Here is a 23,769-nt window from a genome sequence, read left to right as displayed (position 1 = left end):
GTACCTCCTTGGGCTGTGTTAGTCTTTGATGTTTGTATGTACATGTGACAAATAAAGCTAATCTTTTAAAAATAACTTTTACAAAATGCTGGGGTAACTCAGCAGGTCAGGCAACATCTATGGAAAGGAATGAACAGTCAACATTTCGGGCTGAGACCTTTCATCAGGACCTGCTGAGTTCCTCCAGCAATCTGCATGTGTCGCTCTGGATTTTTAGCATCCGCAGCAGCTCTTGTGTTTAATCTTTTTAAAATATATTTTTAGCCATGATGCCAACTTAAACTAATTTAACTTGCCTGCACGTAATTCATCTCCTTCCATCCTTACACATTCATGTGTCTGACGGCCATTTAAACATGATTCTTGTATCTGCTTCCGCCAGGAACCCTGACAGCACATTCCAGGCACCAACACCATCTGCAAAAACCCTTGTTTCATAAATCTCCTATAAACGTACTCCTTCTCGCCTTAGACCATAAGACAAGGGAGCAGAATTGGACCATTCAGCCCATCTAGTCTGAACCACCAGTCCATGATACGTCGCATAACTTTATCAGGTCCCCCCTGCCTCTGCCACGGTAGTGTGGTGGTTAGCGCGACGTCTTTGCCGCTCGGGGCATTCCACAGCTCGGAGTTCAATTCTGGTGCTGCTATGTAAGGAGTCTCCGTATTCCCTGCCCAAGGAACGCGTGGGTTTCCTCTGGGCCATCCAGTTTCCTCCCACAGTCCAAAGGTGTACCAGGTAAGTTCATTGTTAATTGACCTGTGATTAGGTTAGGGTTAATCGGGGCAGCCTGGCTTGAAGGGCTGGAAGGGCCTACACCGCGTTGTGTCGCTAAAAATAAAACAACCAAGTCAGTCCAACCTCTCCGTACAGCTCAGACCTCTAGTCCAGGCAGCATCCTAGTGAACCTCTTCTGCACCCTCTCCAAAGCCTCCACATACTTCCTGTAATAGGGCAACCAAGTTCAAGTTCATCATCACCTGACTGTACATATATACAACCAAACAAAACAACACTCCTCTGGGCCACGGTGCACCGACAAAACATGTATCACACACAGCACATAAAACAAAGTATTGCCACAAATAAGTTAATAAAATATAATTCAAAAATGCATGGTGTGTGTACACAGGTAAACAATAAACAGTAAACTGCTAGTGACGAGACTTTGATGGTGGCACAGTCTGAGGGAAGAAGCTGTTACCCAGTCTGGCAGTCCTAATCCTGATGCTCCTGTACCTCCTGCCTGATGGTAGAGGGTCAGAGAGATTGTGGGATGAGTGGTAGGGATCCTCATCAATGTTTCAGGCCCTTCGTCTACAACACTTCCAGTAAATGTCACAAATAGGGGAGATGGCAGTGATCCTCTCAGTTATTTTTTCAATCCAGAATTACACACAGTACTCCAGGTGTGTCCTATCCATCACTCCAGGGCTGAGGAGCTTTATTTACTGTAGATGGAACACAGGAAAATGTGGAATTCATCGCCACAGACAGCGGTTGAGGTCAAGTCATTGGGAATATTTAAAGAGGATTTTGATGGGTTCTTGATTGGTAAGGATGTTGATGTTTACAGGGAGAGGGCAGGAGAATGGAGTTGAGAGCAATGACAAGTCAGCCATGACCAAATGCCGAGCAGGTTCAATGGGCCGAATAGCCTACTTCTACTCCGACTGTATGCCTTATGGTCTACAACAGATGCAGGAAAATCCATTCCCAACATTCAGTAGGATCGTGGATGAATCACCCCAGGCCTCATCTCTTCCTCACCGCCTGTTCTCCACAGCACTCAGTTCCTCAAATTATCAAAAATCTACCTACCATTTTTTCAAATACTTCTAGTGGTCCAAGACATCACAACCTAGAGAGTCAACAGCTGCTATTGAAGGACAAGTCTTTTCTCCAGGGAGGGATTGTTAAAAACAGGAGTGACCAGGGGCATGAGACTTAGACATAAGACTCAGGTGCAGACCTGGGTTCGCCCATTGAGCCTGCTCTGCCATTCTATCGTGGCTGACCTACTTTCCCTCTTAACCCTATTTTCCTGCCTTCTCTCCGTGACTTTGATGTCCTTACTAATCAAGAACCTATCAACCTCTGCTTTAAATATTTCCAATGACTTGGCCTCCACAGCCATCTGTGGCAATTAATTCATCACCTTCTGGGTAAAGAAATTAAAAGGGGCATTGGGGCAAATTCTTCATGCAAAGGATGATCTGTATTTGGAATGAGCTGCTAGAAGTAGTGGTTGAGGTGGACACATTAGCAGAATTTAAAAGAAATACATACAAAATCCTAGAGGAACTGATACAATTCCTTCTCCTTCCACCCTTTATTTCTTCCAGTTATTGCCTCCCAGTTTCTCACTTCATCCCACACTCCCCCACTCATCCACCTTCCCCTTCACCTGGTCTCACCTATCAGCTTGTACTACTTCCCCTCCCCCACCTTCTTATTCTGGCTTCCTTCCTTTCCACTCTGCTTGTATTTCATGTAATTGCCTATGTATCTGCAATTCTACACTGCCCCCTAGTGGAAGCTACTTGGGTATCGCATTCTTTGAGTAGAGACTACTCTGATTGGTTAACTCTTATCTACAAATTTGAATGGAATGTCTGTTATCCATGGTATGAGAAGAGCAGAGCACACTGGCCCACCATCTTTCCTCTATTTCTTCTTTCTTTGTTCTTTCCTGCCATTCACTACTAGACTCTCGCTGCTTTCCATTTCCAATTCCTTTGTCTTCTTCGTGCTAATAAAATGATCATGATGTAACAAGCTTTATGCCTCATTCTTGACTCCTGAAAGAACTTTGGATCAAAAAACATCAGAATCCAACAATGGGTAGGAAAGGTTTAGAGGGCTATGGGCCAAACACGGTCAGAAGGAACTAGCTCATTGGGAACACAGTCAACATGGATGAGTTGGGAAGAAGGGCCTGCTTCCTAGGTTTGTATGACTCTAAACTGAGTGACAAATTACTTCACCTGTATGGTCAGGGTGGTATGGTGGTAGAAACAGAGGCTAGGTGAAGATGGGTTTGTAGAGTCCAAGGGAAGAATCAAGTAACTGGGCTGCTTCTTCAATGAGCTAGGACAAAATGATGGGCCGAACAGCCAGGGACTAGCCCAGCACATCCATCGGTTCCCCTGAAGAAGAACCACACTCGACGATTTAGGAACAGCTTCTTCCCCTCTACGATCAGATTTCTGAATGGTCCATGAACACTACCTCATTATTCCTTCTGTTTGCACTATTTATTTTGTAACTTAGAGTAATTTTACGTCTTTGTTCTGCTGCCACAAAACAACACATTTCACAGGTTGCGTAAGACAGCGAGAATGAATCTCACGTTGAGGGTCCCACCTTAAAGAGCCGTAAGGAGTGATCTTCATTCATGTCGACGTTCATCATCTGCAGTAAATTTCGCACCTCCTTGAAGTTCATCCGACCATCCTTATCCTTGTCAGCCTTCTGGAACCAGTCACTAATCCACATGCGGGAGTGAAGGAAACAGAACACACTGTACAAAGAGTGACACTCCCTCATCATCTGCTAACAGGCTCACTGTATGGGCACCAGTCATTACCAAGAGGACAATGCTACTTTCACACTGTCCCATCACACACACACACCCAGGGTCAGACACAGAGTGAAGCTCCCTCTACACTGTCCCATCACACACTCCCAGGGTCAGACACAGAGTGAATCTCCCTCTACACTGTCCCATCACACACTCCCAGGGTCAGACACAGAGTGATGCTCCCTCTACACTGTCCCATCACACACTCCCAGGGTCAGACACAGAGTGAAGCTCCCTCTACACCGTCCCATCACACACTCCCAGGGTCAGACACAGAGTGAAACTCCCTCCACACCGTCCCATCACACACTCCCAGGGTCAGACACAGAGTGAAGCTCCCTCTACACTGTCCCATCACACACTCCCGGGGTCAGACACAGAGTGAAGTTCCCTCTACACTGTCCCATCACACACTCCCAGGGTCAGACACAGAGTGAAGCTCCCTCTACACTGTCCCATCACACACTCCCGGGGTCAGACACAGAGTGAAGTTCCCTCTACACTGTCCCATCACACACTCCCAGGATCAGACACAGAGTGAAGCTCCCTCTGCACTGTCCCATCACACACTCCCAGGGTCAGACACAGACTGAAGCTCCCTCTGCACCGTCCCATCACACACTCCCAGGGTCAGACACAGACTGAAGCTCCCTCTACACTGTCCCATCACACACTCCCGGGGTCAGACACAGAGTGAAGCTCCCTCTGCACCGTCCCATCACACACTCCCAGGTTCAGATACAGAGAGAATCTCCCTCTACACTGTCCCATCACACACTCCCAGGGTCAGACACAGAGTGAAGCTCCCTCTACACTGTCCCATCACACACTCCCAGGGTCAGACACAGAGTGAAGCTTCCTCTGCACCATCCCATCACACACTCCCAGGGTCAGACACAGAGTGAATCTCCCTCTACACTGTCCCATCACACACTCCCAGGGTCAGACGTCTCCTCTATCTGGGAGTCTAACTGAGTCCTTCTGGGGAGACCTGGCTGGCGAACTGGCAGGACCTGGAGATGAAAGTCATGGCCCGGCTGGGGCGCTGGTCAGGCCTTCTCAGGGTGCTTTCCTATCGAGGCAGGGTGGTGGTCATAAACCAGCTGGTGGCCTCCATGTTGTGGTATCGGATGGGCACCTTGGCCCCTCCTGCCCCGTTTGTTGCAAGACTGCAGAGGAAATTAGTGGACTTCTTCTGGGGCAACAGGAAACACTGGGTCTCTGCAGCGGTCTTGAGTCTCCCAGTGGGAGAGGGCGGACAGTCGCTGGTGTGCGTCCGAACGCAGCTGGCGGCTCTCCGCCTCAGGACTCTGCAGAGATTCCTGTACGCCGAGCACCCTCCCAGGTGGCACGTGTTGGCGACTTTCTTCCTCCGGAGGGGCTGCTGTCTTCATGAAGACATGCGGCTACCACCGGCGGGCGTCAGCCGTACTGCTTTGCGGAGTCTGCCCGGCTTCTATCAGGACCTACTGAGAGTCTGGAACATGGTCGCCTCAGGCAGGGAATCCCCTCCTCAGGCGGAGGGCAGGGTCCTGGCCAGCCCTTGCCCTACCTCAGTGGCTGTCGGTGCGGCTCAGTTGTGTGGACCGACTCAGGCCGAGCTGCTGGTCGGGCCCAGACCCCGCAATCTTCTCCGGGAGCCGTGTCCGCACAACTTGAGCCGTCTCTCATCGATACCCACAGTCCCATTCAGGGATGCAAGTAGGAGGTATCTGTATGGGCTGCTACTCCACATCCTCCACTTCCTTGCCCTTGTACACCGTCCCGACACGCCATGGCGGTCGGTCCTTCCACCCAGAGGTGAGGAGGGTCCCCACTGGAAGTCCCTTTACGCCGGGGTTCTTCCCAAGCACCTGGGGGATCTCGGCTGGAGGGTACTGCATAGGGCAGTGCCCTGCAATAAGATTTTCAGTTTGTACATGGACTTCCCACCCGCATGCCACTTCTGCGGGCTAGAGGAGACCGTGTACCACATGTACATGGAGTGTGTGAGGCTGCAGCCTCTTTTTGCATATTTGCGTGGGCTGCTTCTCGCCTTCTGGCTGCATTTTAGTCCCACCCTGTTTATATATGGTCATCCAGTAAGGAAGGGGGCATGGAGGGATGAGGATGTCCTAGTCAACTTGCTCCTGGGGCTGGCGAAATCCGCCATCCGAGGGTCTTGGAAACGGGTGGCGGGAGGATCTCCCCGGGCAGACTGCCTGGCAATGTTTAGGGGGTATGTTCGTGCTCGGGTAACTATTGAAAAGGAACACGCACAGTCCACAGTGGCCTTGGAGGAGTTTCGAGACCGTTGGGCTCCGCGGGGTGTAAATGCCATCGTGGATAGAGATGGCAACATTCTGGTGTAATGTCTATTGTCTATTTGTAGTGCAGTAATTGTGTTTGCCACTGTTTTGTATATATTGTATAGCACCGAAATTTGTAATAAAGGATTTTGTAATAAAAAAAAAGGGTCAGACACAGAGTGAAGCTCCCTCTACACTGTCCCATCACACACTCCCAGGGTCAGACACAGAGTGAAGCTCCCTCTAAACTGTACCATCACACACACACACCCAGGGTCAGACACAGCGTGAAGCTCCCTCTGCACTGTCCCATCACACACACCCAGGGTCAGACACAGAGTGAAGCTCCCTCTGCACCATCCCATCACACACTCCCAGGGTCAGACAAAGAGTGAAGCTCCCTCTGCACTGTCCCATCACACACACCCAGGGTCAGATACAGAGAGAATCTCCCTCTACACTGTCCCATCACACACTCCCAGGGTCAGACACAGAGTGAAGCTCCCTCTGCACCATCCCATCACACACTCCCAGGTTCAGATACAGAGAGAATCTCCCTCTACACTGTCCCATCACACACTCCCAGGGTCAGACACAGAGTGAAGCTCCCTCTGCACCATCCCATCACACACTCCCAGGTTCAGATACAGAGAGAATCTCCCTCTACACTGTCCCATCACACACTCCCAGGGTCAGACACAGAGTGAAGCTCCCTCTTCACCATCCCATCCAAACTCACGGGGTCAAGCACAGAGTGAAGCTCTCTCTACACCGTCCCATCACACATGCCTAAGGTCAGGGCAGAGTGAACTTTGCAGGCAGGGTCACGCTGCCCCCTCTGCCGACCTTCCTGTCCCCTCCGGTGCAGTGTGTTCCCAGCTGCGTCCATCCTTCAGCCACAATTCTGCGACATCATGCCTGACAACTGTAACAGTGCGACAAGATCGTCCACCTTATTTCTTATACTCTGTGTATTTAGATTTAACAGTTTGAGTGCTGCATTTGATATAGCAGTATGCTGGAATTTCCAGGATTCAGGGATGATGAAGTGTGTGAAATTACCATGACTAAAGAGAAGGTACTTGGGAAAGTGAAAGGTCTGAAGCTGGATTAGTAACCCAGACCAGATGGTACACACCCCAGGGTTCTGAAAGAGGTGGCTGAAGAGATTGTGGATGCATTAGTAATAATCTTTCAAGAAGAATTAGATTCTGGAATGGTTCTGGAAGACTGAAAAATTGCAGATGTCACTCCACTCTTCAAGAAGGGAAATGGGCAGAAGAAAGGAAACTATAGGTGAGTTAGTCTGACCTCAGTGGTTTGGAAGATGTTGGAGTCGATTATTAAAGATGAGGTCTTATTATATATTAAGGTGCTTAGAGACACATGAAAACATACGCTGTAGTCAGCATGGTTTCCTCAAATCTTGCCTGACAAATCGGTTGGAATTCTTTGAAGAAGTGACAAGCAGGATAGACAAAGGAGGATCAGCTGATGTTGTGTACTTGGGTTTACAGAAGGCCTTTGACAAGGTGCCACACATGAGGCTGCTTAACAAGCTATGAGCTCATGGCATTACAGGAAAGATTCTAGCATGGATAAAGCTGTGGCTGACTGGCAGGAGGCAAAGAATGGAAATAAAGGGAATCCATTCTGGTTGGTGGTCTGTGACTAGTGGTGTTCCCAGGGTCTGTGGACTGATTCTTTTTACTTTATATGTCAATGATTTGGATGATGCAATTGATGGCTCTGTTTTAAAGTTTGCAGAAAATATGAGATAGGTGTAGGGGCAGGTATTGTATTTCTGAGTAAGTAGAGAGGCTACTGAAGGACTTTGACAGATTAGGAGAATGAGCGGATGGAATTCAGTGTTGGGAAGTATATGTTCATGCACTTTGGTAGAAGAAATGCAAGTGTTGACTATTTTCTAAATGGAGAGAAAATACAAAAACCTGGGGTGCAAAGAGACTTGGGAGTCCTTGTGCAGGATTCCCTAAAGGTTTGCTTGCAGGTTGAATCTGTGATGAGGAAGGCAAATGTAATGTTAACATTCATTTCAAAAGGACTAGAATATAAAAACAAGGATGTCGAGACTTTATAAAGCACTGGTGAGGTCTCGCTTGGAGTACTATGAACAGTTATGAACTCCTTATCTTAGAAAACATTGTTGAAGCTGGAGGGGGTTAAAAGGAGGCTCACAGAAATGGTTGCAGGATTGAACAGCTTATTATATGAAGAATGTTTGATGGCTCTGGGCCTGTATTCACCAGAATTCAGAAGAATAAGAGGTATCCTCATTGAAACCTATTAAATGGTGAAAGGCCTTGATAGAGTGGATGTGGAAAGGATGTTTCTAACAGTGAAAAAGTTTAGGAGCAGAGGGGACAGCCTCAGAATAGAGGGGTCTCCTTTTAGAACAGAGATGAGGAGGAACTTCTTTAACCAGAGGGTGGTGAATCTGTGGAATTCTTTGCCACAGTCAACAGTGGAGGCCAAGTCTTTATGGATATTTAAGGCAGAGTTTGATAGATTCTTGATCGGTCAGGGCATGAAGGGATATGGGGAGAGGGCAGGAGATTGGGGCTGAGAGGGTAATTGGATCAGCCGTGATGAAATGGTGGAGCAGACTCGATGGCCCAAATAGCCTAATTCTGCTCCTATATCTTATGGTCTAAGCTCCCTCCATACCTTCCCATCACACACTCCCAGGGTCAGACACAGAGTGAAGCTCCCTCCACACCGTCCCATCACACACTCCCAGGGTCAGACACAGAGTGAAGCTCCCTCCATACTGTCCCATCACACACTCCCAGGATCAGACACAGAGTGAATCTCCCTCTACACTGTCCCATCACACACGCCCAGGGTCAGACACAGTGTGAAGCTCCCTCCATACCTTCCCATCACACACTCCCAGTGTGAGAAACAGAGTGAAGCTCCCTCCATACCTTCCCATCACACACTCCCAGGGTCAGACACAGTGAAGCTCCCTCCACACTGTCTCATCACACACTCCCGGGGTCAGACACAGAGTGAAACTCCCTCTGCACCATCCCATCACACACTCCCAGGGTCAGACACAGAGTGAAGCTCCCTCCACACTGTCCCATCACACACTCCCAGAGTCAGACACAGAGTGAAGCTCCCTCTACACTGTCCCATCACACATACCCAGGGTCAGACACAGAGTGAAGCTCCCTCCACACTGTCCCATCACACACGCCCAGGGTCAGACACAGTGTGAAGCTCCCTCCATACCTTCCCATCACACACTCCCAGTGTGAGAAACAGAGTGAAGCTCCCTCCATACCTTCCCATCACACACTCCCAGGGTCAGACACAGTGAAGCTCCCTCCACACTCTCATCACACACTCCCAGGGTCAGACACAGAGTGAAGCTCCCTCCACACTGTCTCATCACACACTCCCAGGGTCAGACACAGATTGAAGCTCCCTCCATACCTTCCCATCACACACTCCCAGTGTGAGAAACAGAGTGAAGCTCCCTCTACACAGTCCCAATTGCTTCTACCTGAGGGACATCCCAATTCCTCCCGCAAATTTGCAAACTCAAATTCCCACTGGAATGAGCTGTAGGGAAGGATATTGGTCGAGCTTTTCTTTCTGGTCCATGTTTTTCACGGTCTCAATGAGCTTGCGTAGACCCTGGATCCAGTGTCCCGCCTCGCGCGGGGAGTCGGCCACCAGGTCCAGGTTCCCCCTGCGGCCGCGGAACACCAGCGTGAAGCAGCGCTCGGGGTCAAACTCATCGGCGGTGCTCTGCAGAACCTCGGACTGGTGGCCCTCGCGCACCGCCTCGATGTCACTGATGGAGACTGTGGGGGAGGGTGGAGAGGGAGAGCGCTGACCCAACTTGGAACTTCAACAGCCTGTCCTTACTTGTGGGTTCCCCGGGCAGGTCACTGGCCCACACAAGGCCGATCGGGGGCAGGAGGTGCAGGGAGGAAGGGAGAAGGGAAAGTGAAGGGAGAGAGGGATAAAGGTCTAGAGAGGGAGGAAAAGGGTGAAGGGGAGGGAGGTAGGGGGAGAAGTTTCTCTTTCTCTCTCTCTAATAATCTCTCTTCATCACATTCTTCTACCATCTATCAGCTATTTCTCTCCCCTTTACTACCCCAACCTTTTCTCCTCTCCTTTCCTCTCCCTCCCCAACCACACGTTTCCCAAACACTCCCTCTTTCCTCCCTTCCCTCATACTCTCTCCCTCCCATTTCCATCTCCAGCCTCCCTTCACTATTTCATCACTCTCTCCCCCTCCCCTACCCCAATATATTTCTCCTGCATCCTCACCCTCCTCTCCTCCCAACCTCTATTCACCCTTTCCCTTCCCCCACTTTCAATTCCTGCTCCCGTTCTCTCTCTGCTCTCCATCATTGCTGTCACTCCATCCCTCCCCCTCTCCCTAATCTCTCCCACCAATGCCCTTTCCTTTTCTCCTCCCTCATCCCCACTTCCCTACCTCACTCCTCTCAGAATAATTGCCCCTCTCCCTCTATCTCCCCTGTGCTCCTCTAACTTCCTCAGCTCTCTCTGATCCTCTTTCCCCACCCACTTTCTCCCTCCCACTGCGTTTCTCTGCCATCCCTCCCCTCCCTCTCTCACTGTTCGCACCTCCTCCATCCCTCACTCTCTGGCCATCCCTGTGTCTCCTCTTCTGCCCTCTACTCTCCCTTTTCTGCCTAACTCCTCTCTTCTCCTTCCCCCCTACCTACCCCTTCCCCAGCCCTTCTCAGTGCCCACTTCTTCTCCCTCGAACTGCCCTTTCCCTCAACCCTCCTCTCTACCTCTCTCAACTTTTTCCATTCCCACTCACTCTCTCTACCCCTCACCTCAATCACCCCTCCCTCTCCTAATCAACCTTCTCGTGTGTTTCTCTTCCTCTCCACCCAGTCTCTGCACCCTCCCTTGCCCCATCCTCTCCCCATTCCATCTGCCGTCTTCTCCCCGCACACCTCCCCGCACCCCCGGGCCCACAGGGACTCACAGCTGCTACGAGGGTTGCCGGATTTCTTGGACTGGTACCAGATACTCATGCAGTCCTCCTGCAGTTTGAAGTATCTCGGCCTCTTCCAGCTCCGGGACTTCACCTTCCTCATCATCGCCCCACCCAGCATTGCCCGGAGGTCCTCGTCCACTGGCAGCCCTGCCCACAGGCACAACGGTTAGAACGCCCCCTCAGCAACCTGCCGCCCAGCGTCCAGGGGTGGGAAACTCCAGAGACAGTTTAAGCAATCTGAAGGTCACTAAGACCAAGGTGGGGATTGTGGACTTCAGGGAGGGGAAGCTGAAGGAACACGCACCAGTCCTCATCGAGGGGTTAGGTGTGGAAAGGAAGAGCGGTGCCAAGTTTCTGGGTGTTAACATTTCTGAAGATTTGTCTCTGTCCTGGGCCCAACATATTGATGCAATTACAAAGCGCGCACATGAGCGGTTAGGCTTCGTTGGAGCTTGAGGAGATTTGGACTGTCACTAAGGACTCTAGCAAGTTTTTACAAATGTATTGTGGAGACCATTCTGACTGGTTGTTTTGCTGTCTGGTATGGAGCTCCGATGCACAGGATCAGGAAAAGCTGCAGAAGGTTGTAAACTTAGCCAGTTCCATCATGGGCACCAGCCTCCCCAGCGTTGAGGACACCTTCCAAAGGCGATGCCTTAAGAAGGCAGCATCCATCGTTAAGGACCCTGACCATCCAGGGCATGCCCTCTTCGCATTATTACCATCGTATATTCTTATTGTATTTTATAGTCATTTTACTGCATCACCCTGAAATGCTGCTAAGAAACAACACATTTCCTGAGACAGGTCAGTGATAGTAAACCTGATTCTGAGAGCGGTGTCATTGCAGGTAGCATAGGAGGTTGCCAAAGGACAGCTCGGTTGCAGATATGGTCAGAGAAATGGCAGATTGGAGATTAATTGTGGTAAGTGAACATAGAATACTGCACAAAATGCTGAGGAACTCTGCAAGATGGGTAGGATCTATGGAGAGGAATAAAAAATTGGCGCTTTGGGACGATACCCTTCATCAGTACTGGAAAGGAAGAGGAAAAGGCCAGAATAAGATGGACGGGGAGGGGAAGGAGTACAAGCTGTCAGGTGATAAAAGGGTGATGAAGTGAGAAGTTGAGAGGTGATAGGTGGAAGAGGTAAAGGGCTGAACAAGAAGGAATCTGATAGGACAGGAGAGTGGACAATGAGAGAAAGGAGGTGGAGCACCAGGAGAGGTGATGGGCAGCTGAGGAAGAGAGAAAGGGTGCGAGCACCTGCCATTTCTGCCCTGGAAAAAAGTCTCTGGCAATCCACCTGGTCTATGCATTTTACCATATTGCACATCTCTATCAAGACACCGCTCATCCTTCTTCTCTCCAACCAGAAAAGCCCAAGCTCACTCCACCTATCCTCAGAAGACATGCTCTCCAATCCAGGCAGCATCCTAGTAAATCTCCTCTGCACCATCTCTAAAGCTTCCACATCCTTCCTATAATGAGGCACACAGGACTGAACACAATACTCCAAGTGTAGTCTAACCAGGGTTTTATAGAGATGCAACATTGTTTTGCGAAAAGTCAGATATAAGGGGGAAATACACAGTTAATGCCAAGAACTTTAACAGTGTTGATGTACAGTAGGATCTTGAGGTTCAAGTTCATAACAGCATAGGTTGATGGTATGGAAAGGAAGGCATATAGCACGTTTGTCTTTATTTGTCAAGAGTAAGGAAGTTATGTTGCAGCTATTTAAAACTCTAGTTTGACTATATCTGGAGTATTACAATCATTTCTAGTCACCCCATTATAGGAAGGATGTGGAAGCTTTATAGGAAGAGGATTGATGTTGTTCCTCTCCACGCCCTATGGCACATTTGGTGGCAACCTTGCTGGTTCCTCAGAATTTGTCTGTTTTTTTTTACAAGGCTGAGTTGCTAGCTCAATGCTCAACCCAGTATGGTGGAAAGCATGCAAGAAGCCAACTGGATTTGAGCCCAGGACCCCTCACCTTGAAGTCCAGTGCAGAAGCCACTACACCACTGGCTGGCTTAGGAGAGGGTACATAAGAGGATTAGAGGGCATGTGCTATAATGAGAGTTGGACAAGCCTGGGTTGTTTTCCCTGGAGCGGCAGAGGTTGAGGGGTGACCAATAACTACCCCTCTATGATAGGCATAGATAGTGTAGACAAAATATTTTTCCCAGGGTTGAAGTGCCTAATACTAAAGGGCATTTAGGTGAGAGGTGATAAGTTCAAAGGAGAATTGCAGGACAAGATACTTTAATCACAAAGAGTGGTGGGTGTCTGGAGTGTTCTGCTGTGTGGTGATGGGAACAGATACAATAAGAGTGTTTAAGAAGCTGTTAGGTAAGCACGTGGATGTGCAGGAAATGGAGGGGTATTAGAAGGAATTAGTTTGCAACCAACCCACTCCTCACCCCCACCCCACGCTGGACTCGGTGGTCAGGTACTTACGCACGCTGGCCCGGGAAGACGCCATTGGCACCAGTGCAGATTCCAAGGCAGGTGGGCAGCTGGAACAACAGGCAGGATTGGGAATGGTCAAGGGTGTTCCTAAAACAACCGACACAGCCTGGTCATTGGTAGGCAGCTCCCAGGATCACCAACCACCCCCCCCCCCCCCACCACCCAACGAAGCAGACCCATCGGCCCATCAGCCTCTGCTAGCTCTGTCAAAAATCCCTCCTGTTGCTTCCTTCTCCCTGCTCTGTCCCCAACCCCAGCTCCAGGACCTCCTGGACCGCTGCCTTATGGGGCTGCTCCCACCTCTCCAGACCAGCCACTCTCAAATCAAGGGCCAGGACCCCACCCTCTATCTTCTGCAGTCTGCACTTCTCCAGGTTTCTATGGCTGCAGACAGTTTCTCCAGTGAGCAGTTAACCTGGTGGTATTTAACCTAGAGAGACAATAACATTTTGTTTCATTTGTCACAGATTCATAAAATGCTGCTGCACAGAAACAGGCCCTTTGGCCCATCTACTCCATACTGAACTGTTATTCTTCCTTGTTCCATTGACCTACACCTGGACCATAGCCCTTTATACCCCTCCCATCCAGGCACCTATCCAAACCCACAACCACCACTTCCACTGGCAGCTTGTTCCACCTTCTGAGCGAAGAAGCTCCGCCTCATGTTCCCTTCAAACATTTCACCCTTCCCCCTTAACCCATGGCCTCTTGTCCCGGTCTCATCCAAATCGCAGTGGACAAAACCTGCTTGCATTTGCCAAATGTATATGGAAATTTTGTGTACTTCTGTCAAATGTCTCCTCATTCTCCCTCACTCCGGGGAATAAAGTGCAAATCTATTCAACCTTTCCCTGTAGCTCGAGTCCTCAAATCCTGGCAATATCCTTGTAAGTCTTCTCTGCACCCGTTCAGTCTTACTGACTCCTTTCCTGTAGATCAATGAACATTGACACATTGAAAATACAAAGAAATGCATTGTTTGCATCAATGACCAACACAGCCTGAAGATGTGCTGGGGGCAGCCCACAAATGTCGCCGTGCTTCTAAAAACAACACAGTATGCCCAAAACTCACTAACCCTCGCCTGTACTTCTTTGGGTTGTGCAAGGAAATCACAGCAGGTGGAAGAAACCCCTGCAGTCCCAGGGAGAACGTAAAAACTCCTTACAGAGAGCAGTGGGAATTGAACCTGGACTGTGGCACTGTAATATTGTTTTGCTAACTGTTACTCATACGTGCCATCTAAATAACGCTCACCCACTCCGCACGACCCCAGCTATTCACTGCAAAAGGGGCTCAGCAAAGATACCGCACCTTGTCACCATGTCAATATCAATATGCTGCCCTGCTCATCCTCCAGCACGTGATCTACCTGCATCTCTGGCTGAGCAGCAGTGAGGTCATGGGCTGTGCTCTTATTCTCTCCCCTCCCTCCCTCCTTCTTACATTTTCTGTCTCTCTGTCTCTATGTGTGTGTGTCTCTCTTTCTCTGCCTCCCTCCGTCCGTCTCGCTCTCTCTCTCACTCTATCTGTCACCAGCCTGTCAGCTCAGTCATCCGCCGGAGAAGGCGGGGGGGGGGGGTAAATATCTCTATTTAGTTTACATTGATGGAGGGTCACACTGTGGGAGGGGCAGTATAGAGGAGGGGCATACTGTGGGAGGACGGTACTGAGGCCAATATTCACCCCCCCCCAATGAACAATAATGGAATAGGTCAGATGAACACTGTGGACTCTTGCTGTGTAGTTTCCCATGATACACAAGTGAAATCACTTCTTTAGGTGAAGGGCACTACAGAAATACAGACCCTTCACCCTGGTTGCTCTGTGGGTCTCTCGGTTCTCCGCAGGGAACTGACTGTGCCTCACCTGAGGGACAGGTGTCTCTGGCAGTGAAGCATTCCATCCAGCCTGCTCCAGGTACGCAGACCGTCTCCGGAACGATGTCCCACATACTCACAGCGTCCCAACCGGAGGGAAAGGGAGTGCAGGGAAATCTCGGGAAGTTTCCAGCAGATTTCTACAGCTGTATCATGGAGATGAAGACTGCCTGGTGAGGAGGCTCTATTGCACAGGATGGCAAGAGGGCCACAGACAGCCAGCTCCATCGTGAGCGCAACTCTCCCCACTATCTGCAAGATAGCGCATCCGTCGTTAGTGCTTGTCCTCAAGCTGGCAGTGTCTGTCATTAAGGACCCTCATCTGTGACCTACCCTCTTCTCCTCACTACCATCAGCACTTCCTTCCTTTTCAGACCTGGTGAAGGGTTTTCTTACGAAACGTTGACTATTTATTCCTCTCCATAGATGCTGCCCGATCTGCTGAGTTCCTCCAGCATTTTGTGAGTGTCTGGGCAGGAACTAATTAGCCTGAGCAGGCGGTTTGTGGGCTTGCCTCTAGCCCGTTGATTTAACCCCTCACATGCCAGACAAACTGCCTTACTTCAAGCCTTCCCCTTTAACTTGGTGGGGGGAGGGTGGAAGTAGGTGATAAGCCCAGTTCTGTAACTGAACAACAGTCCCCTCCCACTCTCCCCTGTCCAACCCTCACATGCTGAACCTGATCCATTTAATTATATCCCTTTATCACTCTTCAATCCGACCTGTCAGGGTGCAAGGACACTGCTTAAAATATTCATGAGACTGTGCAGTATGGCAACTGGTGCCGAGAGAGGGAGAGAGAAGGAAAGGGAGAAAGGGGGAGAGAGAGAGAGAGAGAGAGAGAGAGAGTGGGGGGGGGGGAGAGGGAGAGAGAGAGAGAAAAGGAGAGAGAGAGAGGTAGGAGGAGGGAGAGAGAGAGGAGAGAGAGAGAAGAGAGAGAGAGAGGGAGAGAGAGAGAGGGATGTAGGGAGAGAGGGGGAGAGGAGGGAGAGAGAGGGGTAGGGGAGAGAGAGAGAGAAAAGGAGAGAGGTAGGGAGAGAGGGAGAGAGAAAGGAGAGAGAGAGAGAGAGGGAGAGAGATGGGGAGAGAGGGGGAGAGGGAGAGAGAAGGAGAGCGAGAAAGGGAGGGAGGGAGAGAGAAAGAGAGAGGAGAGAGAGGGAGTGAGAGAGAGGGGTGAGAGAGAGGGAGAGGGGGAGAGAGAGGGAGAGGGAGAGAGAGAGAGAGAGAGACCAGGAAGGTTAAACAGTTCAGCAAGAGAGAAGAGAGAGAGGGAGAGAGATGGGGAGAGGGAGAGAGAGAAAGGGAGGGAGGTAGAGAGAAAGAGAGAGGAGAGAAAGAGAGAGGAGAGAGAGAGAGAGGGAGAGAGAGAGAGAGAGAGAGAGACCAGGAAGGTTAAACAGTTCAGCAAGTGATATTGTGATACACACACACTTGAGAGATCTTTCTCTCTGTCAGTCTGTCTCCCTCTCTGTCTTTCTATTTCTCTCTCTCTCATACATACACATACACACACAACACAAAATGTAGCATACAGTGTAATGCTTTACAACACAAGTGACTGAAAGATCAGGTTCAATTCCCACCACTGCCCGTAAGGAGTTTGTGTCCTCTCCCCGTGACCGTGTGGGTTTTCTCCCACATGTCAAAGATGTACAGATTGGTAAGGGTTAGCACGGTATGAAGGTGCTGGAAGCTTGGCAACACTTACGGACTGCCCCCAACACAACCCTTGGTCTGTGTGTTGGTCATTGACACAGACAGTGCATTTCACTGTCGGTTTCAATGCACATGTGACAAATAAAGCTGATCTTATCGTATACACAGAGCGAGCCATGGTTAAATAATGCATACAGACCTGTGGGCGTAAGAGCAGGACTCACCCGAGGAGTATGTGCCCCATTGAGGGAGGCAAGGAGGAAAGTGCCCTTCACAGGACCACGGCTGGATGTGAGCACCGCATCTGCATCTTGTCCACACCCATGCTCAGCTGCTGAGCTAACTGGAGAAATTGATCGGTGCTGTTTGTTAGTCAGCTGGAGAAGTCCGGGCCAAACCTTAAAGCAAGCACGTCAGTCTTCTGTGGCTTCAGCCATATGAACAGGAACCAAAGTGGCCTCCTCTATAATTAATAAGGTATTTTCTCCTTACATGCCGGAGTGCTCTTTCATAGAGTCATATCCTTTACAGCATCAGGAAATGGCCTCTCAGCCCATCCTGTCCATGCCAGCTCTTTGGAAGTTTTTCCTCGACTCTCTGCTCCCTCCCTGTAGCCTTGCAACTTTGATTAATATTCCAGTAATTCAAAGTGCAAACTAAATTTATTATCAAAGTACGCATATATCACCCGACAGTCATTTCCCGGCAGACATGCACAGAAGATACAAAGAAATACAATAGAATCAATGAAAAACTACACACGGAGACTGACAAGCAATGTGTAAAATGAGACAAACTGCAAATGCAAAAAAAATAAAAGCAATGAATAAATAAATAGGAAATAATAGTGAGTTGTAGAGTCCTTAAACATGAGCGTGCAGATTGTGCAATCAGTTCAATGTTGTGGTGAGTGAAGTCATTCAGGGCGGTTCAGGTGCTTGTAGGGTAATAACTGTTTCTGAAGCTGGTGGCGTAGGATCAAAGGCTGCTGTGACTGTAAGAGGAGAATATGGTCTAGATGTTGAGGGACCTTGATGATGGATGCCGCTGTCTTGTGGCAGTGCTCCTTGCAGACGTGCTCAGTGGTGGAGAGGCCTTTACCTGGGATGGTGGAACTCAGTATGTCCCATTCCCATTCCTACATTTCAGTCCACGGCCTCCTGTAATGCCACGATGAAGCAACTGCAGGTTGGAGGAGCAACACCTCATATTCCATCAGGGTAGCCTCCAACCTGATGGCATGAACATTGATTTCTCCAACTTCCAGTACTTTTTCCCCTCTCCCCTTCTCTCTTCTTCCATTCCTACTCTGGCTCCTCTTTTACTCCTTCCCTCCTCCTCACCAGCCCATCACCTCCCTCTGGTGCCCCTCCTCCTTCCCTTTCTCCTATGGTCCATTCTCCTCTCCTTTCAGATTCCTTCCACCCATTAACCCCCAGCTTCTCATTTCATCCACCCTCTCCCACCCAGTCATCCACCTGGTTTCACCTATCACCTGCCAGCCTTTGAATCCTTCCCCTACCCCACCTCTTTATTCTGGCTTCTGCTCCCTCCCTTTCCAGTCCCGATGAAATAGTCGCCTGAGACATTGACTATTTATTCCCCTCCACAGATGCTGCGCGACCTACCGAGTTCCTCCAGCATTCTGTGTATGCTGCTCAAGATTGACAGCATCTGCAGAATCTCTTGTGCTCACGAGAACAAAAGATTCTTCCTCTACCGCCAACCCTAGCAACCCATTCCAGGCACACACCATCCTCTGTTTTAACAACCTGCCCCTCTTACCTCCTTTAGGCATTCCACCCTCACATTAAGTGCCTAGTATTTGACATTTCTACCCTGGGAAAAAGACTATCTACCAGATCTATGCCTCAGATAATTTTAACAGGTATCTCTTCATCCTTCGCTATTCTAGAGAAAACAAACCCCTTCTTAAAGCTCTACCCTCTAATCCAGGCAGCAACCTCTGCTGCGCCCTTTCCAAAGCCTCCACATCCTTTATGTAATGGGGTGACCAGAACTGCACACAGTACTCCATGTGTAGCCTTACCAGACTTCTTAAGGATTGCAAATGGAATCGTCAGTCCCTGGACACCCCAGGCCAGTTTCGGAGTGTTGGAAAACTCCACCTCGCAGCCAGGGTTGAGATCGGACAAGTTACTTCTGTGGAATGAAACAATAATCATCTCCACCATGGACGGTTCCAAGCCCAGCTGGGAAAGGAGGATTGTTGGGCATGGGGCTAGCAACCCCATCCTGTAAAAACCCAGAGCTACAAAAACTACAACAAAAGCTCTAAAGACCTCATCCCTGAGAGAGCAAAGATACACTAAGAAGATGGTCTACATCTGGGACAACTTGAAAGACTGGCCCAGGATAGAGGACTGCTGTTGGCAGCCTACACCCTAGGGGTAATGGGCTTAAGAAGAAGAAACAATAACCCACCAATGTACTTTCTACACGCCCACCAGCTTCTTGAACGTCACTGCATTGTGTTTTGTGTTTTTACTCAAGGATAAGATTCCAAAATTGATTTCTGAAGACCCTCCTTTCCCTTCACCCACCACCTTACTACATCCCCCTCCCTGCACAAATCAGGGTAGGAGATATACAGTGAATATTAGGGCACTGAGGAGTGCAATTGGAGAGGGATCTGAAAATACAGATCCAGAATTCCTTGAGAGCGGCCACAGGTACTGTAGACAGGGTCATAAAGAGAGTTTTTGTCACATTGGCCTCCGTAAATCAAAGTATTGAGTGGAGGAGTTGGTAAGTTATGTTGAAGTTGTATAAGGCTTTGTTGCACCCAAGGGTAGGACTGTGTAATGGTGACTGATAGGGCACTGAGGAATGTGCTAGAACAAAGGGATGTGGGAATACAGATCCATAAGTCCTTGAGTTATCTTAAATCTTATGTCTTAGGGCGGAGCTTAGGAGAGATAATGGCACCTAATGGGGACTCCTTTGCTTGCATTTTCGGAAACAGCTCTATTTCCATCTATAATGTCTCTATTTTTCCCTTTCAGAGTTCTTTTGAAGACCCTGACCTGGAGTTACATGTTGACTACGGTTCTTTGCGGGAATGGGACCCGCTCTCGGGGTTTCATAGCTGGCTGCTCAGCCTAAGAGTCCGCTTGAACTTGGAAGCCTAGGATCTCAGGGCTCTGGAGACAGGCAGATCCAGGGTCGGTGTCATAACAGGAGACCCGTGTGTTGTCGGGGAAGTTGGGATATCTTCTGTGTGCCTGGAGACCTGGGATCTTCGCGATCTTCAGGCACAGAGCTCAAAAAAGCAATGTAACAGACTCTTAACATTGTAAACCGGTGAGTTGTTTGTTATGTCTCCCCGCTCGCTGGGAAAATGGAGACACCTCTTTCTCCTTTATTAGGGAGAGAGGGAACCTGTGGTATGTCGAATACCGGGTGAAACACAAAGTCTTTGGGGTAACTGCAAGTCTGTCTTTGCTGTTGCTTTGCTCAGTCTTGGGTGCTCAGAGGTGGTGCCAAAGCTTTTTTTTGCCATTGGGGGAGGGAGGATTGTCGCTTGCTGCCGCTTACACACAGGAGGGGGGGGGGCTTTGGGGTTCTAACATGTAACTGCCATTCATTCTTTGGGGCATTCCTCTGTTTTAGTGGATGGTTGTGAAGAAAAAGCATTTCAGGATGTATATTGTATACATTCCTCTGACATTAAATTGGACCCTCGAACCTTTGAACCTCTTTGTTTTGACACCCCTACCAGGGTACAGTAATTCTATCAATGTCCTTATAATTTTATATAGCTCTCTTGTTCTCCTGAATAATATCTAGTGGATGTCTTTCTACATTAGACTACTCACTCTAAAGATGCTTCCGTGTAGGAATTTTGGGAATCTTCCCACAGTCCAAAAACATACCAGTTGGACAGTTAAATGGTCATTGCAAGTTGCCCCTTGATTAGGCTGGGGTTGCTGGCAGGGCAGCTTGAAAGGCCAGAAGGGCCCATTCTGCACTGTTTATCTCTAAATAAATAAATGAAATGGTCTCCCTTATAAAGTTTGGGACACAAACTGAAGCCTTTAGTTATTTGTCTACAGGAGTACAGCACCCTGGCACCCCATTGTCTCTGCGTCGCTCCCTCCTCTGCCTGTGGGTCACAATTAGGGGAGGCAGCTTGCAGAGGTAGAGGTACTGATGACCCAAAACTTCAACAAGTCATTTCCCCCCTACACACCCCACTAGACCCACAGATTTCCTCCAGCAGATTCTTTGTTGCTAACTGGATAAGCAAATCTGTGGTACCTTATACTACAGCGGGAAGTTGTGGACGTCTCTGCCACTTACTGGGTGACCTGCCAGTTCTGATGCTCCCCAACTTAATCCCTTCTCTGCATCCCTTTTTAAAGGTCAAAGGCCGAGACCAAGACCAGAAATACAGTAATGGGTTAGTTTCTGAAACCCACTGGTTTGCTAATCTCAGATCTATTTGTCCTTACTCTTGTCCTCCCTCTCCCTGTTTCTCCCTCCGCCACAGGCACAACCAGCATCAAGGGCATCTTCAAAAGGTGATGCCTCATGAAGGTGCATCCATCACAAGAGAATTTCACCATCCAGGACATGCCCTCTTCTCATTGCTACCACCAAGGAACCACACTCAACGTTTTAGGAACAGCTTCTTCCACTCCGCTGTCAGATTTCTGAATGGCCCATGAACCCTCCCTCCTTCCAATAACCTCTCTCTGCCTCCTTTCTCCTTCAAGCCCATTCCTTTCACACTTCATCTTTTTCTCTCCTTCCTCACTTTCGGCACGTGGCCAAGTGGTTAAGGCGTTGGACCTGCGATCTGAAGGTCATGAGTTCGAGCCCCAGCCAAGGCAGTGTGCTGTGTCCTTGAGCAAGGCACTCAACCACACACTGCTGCAGTCCACCCAGCTGAAAACAGCAAAATGCTGGTGGTTAACCTCGCGATAGACTGGCGTCCTACCCAGGGGGTGGGGTGGGGGTCTTGTACTCTCAGTGGCTTCACGCCATGGAAACCAGCATAATGACCACCGCTGATGAGCCTATAAGACTCGGGACAGACTTTAACTTTTAACTCTCCCCATCACCCTGGTCCCCTCCCTATCTCACCCAACTCTCTCTGCATCTTTCCCCACTCCACTTTTGGGACCACAGTTAGGGGAGATGTAAGAGACAGTTTTCAAGGTAGAAATACCAAGGCAGGGTCTTGACAAGTCCTTTCTTTCTACAGATGCTGCTCGACCCACACATTTCCTCCAGCAGATCGCTGCTAACTGGATTAACAAATTTGCAGATGATACCAAGATTGTTTTGCATAGCTGACAGTGAGGAAGTCAATCAAAGCTTGCAGTAGGATCTGGACCAGCTGAAAAAAATGGGCTGAAAAATGGCAGATGGAACTTAAGTGTGTTGTTTTGCACTTTGGGAGAACAAACCAGAGTAGGACTTGCACCTTGAGCTGCAGGACACTAAGGAGCACAGTAGAACAGAGGGATCTCGGAATATAAATCCATAATTTCCTAAAAGTGGTGTCACACGTAGATAGGGTCATAAAGAAAGCTTTTGACACTTTGGCCTTCTTAAATCAAAGTACTGGGTACAGGAGTTGGGATGGTACGTTGGAGTTGTAGAAGATGCTCGTGAGGCCTAAATTGGAGCGTTGTGTGCAGTCTTGATCGCCTACCTACAGGAAAGATAGCAGTATGATTCAAAAAGTACCAAGAAGATTTACAAGGATGCTGCCGGAAATGAAGACCTGAGCTACAGGGAGTGATCGATGTGTGTTTGATAAAAGAGCATGAGGAAAGGAGAGAACAACAAAGTACTGAGGAAACTTCTAGAAGGTAAAAGGAGAGCTTCCTCTCTATCTTCTCACTCTCTCACTCTTGAAGAGAAAGTGTGAGGTACAAGGATGGGGAGAAGATGAAGAGGTCTTTGCATCAGTGAGACTGCAGCTTACTTAAAGATTTATCAGAGCGTCTGAAGATGCTGGATGGCATAATGTACTAAATTAATTTGGTCAAATCCCAGCTTGCTGAATGAAATAGGCGTTAAGAGGTTTATTGGCCAAGGTCCAATGCAGCACTGACTGGGGTGATTTACGCATTGCAGGGGTAGGCAGTCAGAGAAGAGGAGGTGTGAGGGGAACTCAAGGGGAGGGGGTGTAAGAGGAGAATTGAGGGAAATGGGTAAGGGGGAATGGAGCGGAAGGGAACTGGAGAGAAGGCAGGGGTTATGAGGGAACAGGAGAGGAAGGGAAAGGGTTTGGAGGGGAGGGTGTGGGAGGGAAAGAGGACTGGAGGAGAAGAATGGAGAACAAAGAAGCCAAAGTAATCCATTACAACTATAACATCCTCCCTGCCATTCCCAGTTGCCTGCATTCAGTCAAAACCCTCCAAACCTTTTCACTCCATATACCTATCCAAATGCCTCTTAAATGTTGTAAATGCACCTGCCTTGACCACTTCCTCTGGCAGCTCATTCCAGACTCTCACTACCCTGTAAAGAAGCTACCCCTCAGGTCCCTTTTAAACCATTCTCTAGTCTCTGTGAATTCTTAGTTTTGGAGTCCACAACCCTGGGGAAATGTGCACAACTGACCACCAGATCCATACCTTTCATGCATGCAGAGGTGAACTGAAGGAAGAGGAGTTGCAGAGGGTGGAAGAGAAATGGACTGGAGTGTAGGGGAGGGGTAGAAGTAGAGGGGGAGGGGGGAAATGGAGGGCAGGGGAGTAGAGGGAAATGTAGGATAAGGGAGGGAAGGGGAAATCGAGGGGAGTGGAAGGAAATGGAAGGGCAGGTGTGGAAGATGCAGAGTGAGGGGAGGGGAGATGAGGGAAATGAAGGGGAGGGGAGGGA

At 49.2% G+C, this 23,769-nt stretch overlaps 1 protein-coding gene across 1 annotated transcript in view; it reads right to left on the bottom strand.

Moving 5' to 3' along the window:
• LOC132392944 (1-phosphatidylinositol 4,5-bisphosphate phosphodiesterase delta-4-like) overlaps positions 1 to 17,345 on the bottom strand; it is a 55,271-nt gene extending 37,926 nt beyond the window's left edge. The window contains exons 1-5 of the mRNA XM_059967542.1: positions 17,133 to 17,345; positions 13,358 to 13,416; positions 10,878 to 11,036; positions 9,483 to 9,711; positions 3,371 to 3,500 (exon numbers count right to left, since the gene is read on the bottom strand). Of these exons, the coding sequence (XP_059823525.1) occupies positions 3,371 to 3,500; positions 9,483 to 9,711; positions 10,878 to 11,036; positions 13,358 to 13,416; positions 17,133 to 17,152 (597 nt within the window). The 5' untranslated portion in view covers positions 17,153 to 17,345. The remainder of the gene's footprint in view (positions 1 to 3,370; positions 3,501 to 9,482; positions 9,712 to 10,877; positions 11,037 to 13,357; positions 13,417 to 17,132) is intronic.
• Between the last annotated feature and the right edge of the window lie 6,424 nt (positions 17,346 to 23,769).

The sequence above is a fragment of the Hypanus sabinus genome, chromosome 4 (genome assembly GCF_030144855.1).
Source record: "Hypanus sabinus isolate sHypSab1 chromosome 4, sHypSab1.hap1, whole genome shotgun sequence".
Lineage (NCBI taxonomy): Eukaryota > Metazoa > Chordata > Chondrichthyes > Myliobatiformes > Dasyatidae > Hypanus > Hypanus sabinus.
The sequence above is the reverse complement of the archived record's forward strand: the minus strand, read 5'-3'. Positions and strand labels throughout refer to the sequence as shown.